Below are 6,372 nucleotides of genomic sequence, written 5' to 3'. Positions count from 1 at the left end.
CCACCGCCCTCGAGCCACGCCGATTTCTATATACCGTACGTGTATACGCTCGAAAACCGTTCGTATCGTGTCCCGTCCTGTGTGTACGGACGGTACGCGTCTAAGGTAAAAACCTTGTAAATACGTACTGACCGCTTGTATCTTGTACCTTGAGCGATGTAACGGACGTTTGGAGGTGCAGGGCGCGCGGATTTATAAAAGGCGAGAGACGAGACCGTGGCTACCGTAGCGTAGTACTCACGAGGAACAGAGACAGCTGATACGGTATGGCTATACTCGAGGACGGAGGGGTGAGATTTATCTTGGTGCGGCGATGCTTTCGTATTAACCGAGTGATCGTGCTCGAGTTAAAAAACCATTGCTGAACGCCGAACAACGGTACTTTAGACGCCTGAATCGGTCAGCTGCGGCTTTTAATTACGCGAAATTAGTCTCTAACGATAGCGATCGTTTAAATTCTTCTCTTAACCGGAATTCTATGGATTTTTCTTTCCTCGAGGAAGACTCCGGTGGAGAATTCTATCGAATATCCAACAAGCTTTTGACGTTTCGAAATCTATCAAGACTCGTTGAAATTTTAAGAGTTCCATGTCTATCGACGTTCAAAATGGCACATTTACCAAGAATTTCGACAAGTTACAAATCGAGTAAGTGCGGTAGTAGGAAATATCGGTTCGCTTCAAAATTGTGAGATTTAAACGGCTTATTAATTTAAACGGCAATTCTCGAGATACGTTCTACATACACGTCGTACGTGTACACGCGCTTCGAACAACGTACGTAACCAAAAGCGTAACAAAGTTGTCCGATTTATCCAGGGAAGTCAAGTCCGAGAAAACAACGTGTCGGTTCATAGAATGAAAAAGACAAAAGGGAGAATCACGCCAGTCGTTCGAAGCGTTAGGCATTCGTTTCTAATTGGCGCTAAATAATGATTTTTTCGCCCGCCTCCATAGAGCCTACCAATCCTGCCGTCGATGAGTTTCTTCGAACAAACCCATTACTGTACGACAATATTCGCGCTGGCAATCAGCACGTCGGTGCGACAGCAGAACGGTTCTGTTTGTTGGGCCTTCGTTATGCGCACCGTCGACGACGCCATCGACGTCTAACTATAGTCACTAACAAGGAGGAAACTTTTCTATGACCGGGGCAGCAACGTGTACGGCGCAGCGTACGAGATACGTTCGAACCACCATGCGCGCGCCATGCAGCTCCATCCAAGTGCCATCACAGTCTGACCAACGGCGAATAATAAACAAATCTTCCGGAACATGTACGGCTGTGGCAACGACAAGATTTTCCAATGGCTCGAGGCACGTATCTCGAAGGAAATAGACTCGTTTCTACAACCAAGACGATCTAGGCAACGCGAGATAATAGTATTTTTTGCGGAACTAATACTCGCGCAAATCCAGACCGTGATCGTTGTTTGTTACGCTAAAACGAACAGACCTCCTGGCTGGTGCGATTGCACGCGGATGCGCCAGCCAAGCGACCAACAGCTCTATCGGTTTATAGTTTATATAGTTTATCGAGCTCTCTGTTGGCTCTTGTTACCCTTAGGTGGAAACAGTTACAGACAGAGCATCTTACGACTCGCCTTCTCACGAGAACGAGTCAAACCGTCTCGTAGGTATTCGCAAATAACACGTTCCGAAGGGTTCTGGAGGTTCTGCAAATATCCCGCGAACCGCTCTCTCTTATTCTGCGCCGCGGTCTCGCGTTTCTTTCAAATTTGCCTTCCTAAAGACTCTGCATCCTTCGCTTCCATCGTGGACCATGATCTCTGCGGTCTCTTCTACAAATATTCGTTGGATCGTTTCCTCCGTTCAACGCTTATTCCAGGAACCATTGACCATTTCGATCGGATATATTTCGACATTGTACGTATGGCCATTGATGATGGCTGATCGCATTAAGAGTGCTAGGTCGAAGTGAAATATCGGCTAGGTTCATTTTCAGACAACCAAGTTTCTCATAGTATATACAAATTTCTCTGCTCGTAGATGAAATATCGTTAGCCTTCGGTAACCTTTTTATCGCGTAGAATTTTAAAAGAATCTTAAGTAGACTTACGATCGATAGATTACCTAATTTACGACTAGCCTGTATCTTGACCTGTGACGTAATATAACGTGTAAGCTGGATAAAACGTAGAGATTAAACGTAAATGATCGTTGGTTACGCTGTGACGCGATCTTTCCATCGTCGATCGGCAATCGTTCGCGGGAGAAATGGGCGGTCGTGTCGCGAAATATGGTAAAAAACCAGGAAACCAAGAAAAGGAAAAGAAGAAAGCAACACAGGACAGAACTGCGCGGCGCGTTCAATCGAGACCGATGTCACTTTTGATCGGCGACGTCCGCTGACAAACAGGTCGGAGATAATTAGAGCAGCGTATCGATAGGCGAAAGAAGTGGAAGGAGAAGGTGAACGTTAGCAGGCGAGGGAGCTAGACGTCGCGCCGCGTCGCGCCGCTGAGACAAGTGGTGGAAACGAATATTGTTCGCGGACGAGACGTATGGTGGAAGAACGTGGCGGAGAGAAAGAGCAGCAGACGTCCGCACTTGAATCTGTATGCGGATGTCTGAAGGGAGGAGCGAGAGACGGAGAACGTTAGGAAGAAAAAGAGAGTGGGAGAACGGGGGCAGGAGAGAGACGAAGAGGATAGGCAGGAGGAAGAGAGAACAATCAATGCGGGAGAAGGAGGTACGAGGCCGCAGAAGAACGAAGAGAGAGTGGCGTAGGTTCGATCCGGTGCGGTGGTAAGAGAGAGGAGTGGAAGTGCAAGAGAACCGATTACTCGCGGAGGGAGCCGAGGGGGCCCACGAGGGGCCAGGATGCTCGGCGCATGCGCGGCGGGCGTGGGAACAGAGTGTCCCCTCTCTCTCTTTCGTTCCATGTACCATTCGCCCAACCCTTCTCCGCGTTCGCGTTCCTTCCCTCTTGCTTTCTCTCTTACGTAGTAGCCCGATTCCCTTCGTCTTTCCACGCGTATAGCCTGCATTCTCTCGCTCCTGGGCCCAATTCGTCCCCTCTGTGTCTCGCTGCTGGCATCTCTACGAGGACCCTCGATCGCAGCCGAACGCGCACGATCCAAGGCCCCGCGGGCATCGAGTTATTCGTTCAGAGGTGCTCAATATCTGGGTGATCGGTAATGCAAATAGAGAGAGAGAACGTCGCTCGCGAAATAGACGCAAACGTATGTACGAAGAACGTTCGCGTCGATACAAGATCGATCCGACTCGACGTGCACAGCCGCTTTCTTCCGATCGTTCAACTTTAGATTCGTTTAACAGCGAAGAAGCGAGGACACGTCGAAAATGGTCGTGCAAGCCGGGATAATTGGAAAATAAATTAGACTCTCGATGTGCATCGTTTCTTCGTTAATGCGTACCGACCTCGGAGACGTAAAAGTGGAAAAAGTCGATGGCTATACAATATCCGATGAACGTTAGTGATAGGGCGTCGTGTATCAGCATGACCGCGAGTAAATTGTACGTCCACACGGGCGCTTTGTCGTCCGACGTATGGTTCGAGCGTGTGCACCTGTACACGCACGGTCCAAGAAAACGAAATGCCTTTGAGTGTATGGCGCAGTCTCCTCCGCAGGATACCTACTCGCGAAGGTAAGGGGCGAGTATTTTGACAGCGCGCCCTAACCTTCGTCATCTCGTCTGTCGATCGCGTCGTGTCTCCTCGGGCTCTATTCGTTTCGTGGAACAAAGGTTTCAAGCTTCCATTACGAGATTTATCTGTTTATATTTTATGTAATATCACGTAGGATCGATCAAATTTTTATGTGACGATATTCAACGTCGCTAGAAAATATATTTACCATACACGCCATCTATCTACAACGTGGTGTACATGGTTCGAGAGACAACGTGTCAAAGAGACAACATTTTCCGGTAGAACGGATGCCAATGATCGCTGCTAATGGTACTCGTCGATTCGCAGTGTGCCCGAGCGCTAGACGCTGTTGCATGTACAAATGAAAGGACCCGCGAGAAGGATCGTGACATTCAAAGATGATGGAAATGTGCAATTCTATTTTCATTTCGTACAGTAACACGTAGAAGGTGTATTAATCTGGAAGTTCTGAAGATGAAAGATGAAATGCCGGTCCGATCGATACCAAGGGAAACGGAAGCAAAATACCGAAGTGGGAAAACAATATTATTGTTCTGCGTAAATGTACACCCCTTTCTATGTACATATATCAGGAGATGCTCACTTGCAATGGAAAATCTATAGGGGTCGCGTGCCGACACACGTGTCCTCTCTTCAAACGATACATTTAAGCGCACGTGTAAGTTCATCCACGTAAACATGTAACTATACGAGTGAATATTCTATACGCAAGGCGACACGTGTGAATTTTTGGATACACCGAACATATGGATACACGGATGTACGTATGTGTGCGAATGTGATCGCTCGAGGGATGGATTTTGCTCCATTGTACAGAATCCTGCATTCGTTAGCGGCAATCTTAATTCAGCGTATTGTCGAGTGACACTAGCTAAATTTGTCATTGTATCGGACCATGACCATTTTATGCTGGGGCTCCGAAAAGTCAGAGAAAATAACCGCGATCGAAATCATGTACTTGATAATAGAATACGGCATGTGGTCGACAACTATTTCCATATATTCTCTGATAATGTAGTACGGAGTAGGTAGTGCTAAGTTCTTAAATACACGCTTGATTTATACCGTGACAAATTCACAATGAAATATCGATATTTTGTTATTAATATTGGAAAAGGATTATCTAGCGTGTACTACGAACGCTAAGTAGAGCAATTACGAACAGACATATTATATTTGGAAATTAAATGTTTTTGTTAGCGAAATGAAACGTAAGAAAATAATAAGATTTGTAGTACCTGTCTAAAGGCTAATGTACGATGAGATGTTTCGAAAATAAAAGTGATATGTTTCCATTATAATCGTGAAAGGTAACAACATTTCTACGTATTTCTTTGAATGTAAAGATGGTGCATTTCGCCCGATATACTCCCAATTCCCTAAAACTGCTCTCAATCGCATAATCGCGAATGGCTACACGTTGAAGCGACATACAGAGGCATCGAACTGACCGATACAAAAATGGAATCTACGAAAGTTTGATAAAGGTAATTTACGTGTGCTGCCGGGTCACGACTGACGGCTATTACTGGACGCTATTACCGAACCCCGACCCATCTCTCGTTCCGTCTACTGCTATTCTCTCGATATTACGTACTGTCGATGCGAGACGAAGCGTCATTTTACGCGATCGAATAGCACGGTTAAACGCGAGCAGAGATACACCGTTTTCTCAAAAGATGAAAGAAAGACAAAAGGAAAACTGATCGAGCAAATATTATAAACTTGTATATACGTGTATACGTTCTACGATTATTACATACGTGAATGTGATCATTACGTGCCCGTTTGACATTTTACAAATATCGTAGAGACCAAAATTTACAAACATAAATAACGTCGTTCCTGGAAATAGTAAAACAAATAAAAAAAAAGTAGTAAATTAAATAGAAAATTGCAAACACGTCTGTATCTGTTTCATAAACTGCCGATTATTCGTTTTCTCGCCTTATCTTTCTTAAAGCGCTTCTCTTTTCCTCGTATTGCCTTCGCGCGTGGGAGGCGAAGAAACGTCCGGTTCTCTCGACTTCGCCTTCTCTATCTTACACTCCCTCCAGACGCACTCTCTTGTTCCTTCTTTGTTTGATCATCGATCGAATCGATCATCGAATAACGACTTGGTTCGTCGATCGCGGAGCAACCGAACCCGGTCGTCTCGCGCATCAAACGACAAAACCGTTCGATTCGTATATTACGATAATGAGAATGAGGGAATATGTGCACTCACTTGCAATGCGACTCGCCGCGCGGTGATGATACGCAAACTCCTTCGTTTTTGCAGGGGCTCGGCGAACACGACACGAAACCTGAAATAGTAGGAAAAGCGTGTAATTATTTGTAAATAGTAAGACGTTTCGATCGTTAAGAGACCGATCTTAACTCTTCGAATAGGCAGGGAGGTACACAAATATTTCTTCTCGAGTAAATTTGGTTCGGTGTCTTACGTATCTTTTTTTCGATTCACCTTGCGAGAGGGAGCAAGATCTATGTAAATCTATGTGAAAAGGTAAAATGCTCGTCGAAGATCTACGATTTCCCTTTTGGTGCGAACGCTTCAAATTCGCTTATCGTGTGGGTGTAAGTGTAAATAATTAAAGGCCAGTTGGAGAACGCAGAAGGCGGCAATGGTTACCGTGGATCCTCGAGGGAACCTTTGACACGCCGTACAAAGTGAACTTTCGTGTATCCCTTCTTGAAGAATACGGCGAGATAAGG

General features: G+C 45.7%; 1 protein-coding gene across 2 annotated transcripts in view; it reads right to left on the bottom strand.

The window, feature by feature from the left end:
- LOC100747773 (neurogenic locus Notch protein) overlaps positions 1 to 6,372 on the bottom strand; it is a 190,592-nt gene that overhangs the window by 153,210 nt on the left and 31,010 nt on the right. For both annotated transcript variants that reach the window (XM_012387648.3, XM_024368741.2), the window contains exon 2: positions 5,885 to 5,963. In XM_012387648.3, the coding sequence (XP_012243071.1) occupies positions 5,885 to 5,963 (79 nt within the window). The remainder of the gene's footprint in view (positions 1 to 5,884; positions 5,964 to 6,372) is intronic.

Source organism: Bombus impatiens, unplaced genomic scaffold, assembly GCF_000188095.3.
Source record: "Bombus impatiens unplaced genomic scaffold, BIMP_2.2 scf_0478, whole genome shotgun sequence".
NCBI lineage: Eukaryota > Metazoa > Arthropoda > Insecta > Hymenoptera > Apidae > Bombus > Bombus impatiens.
The sequence above is the reverse complement of the archived record's forward strand: the minus strand, read 5'-3'. Positions and strand labels throughout refer to the sequence as shown.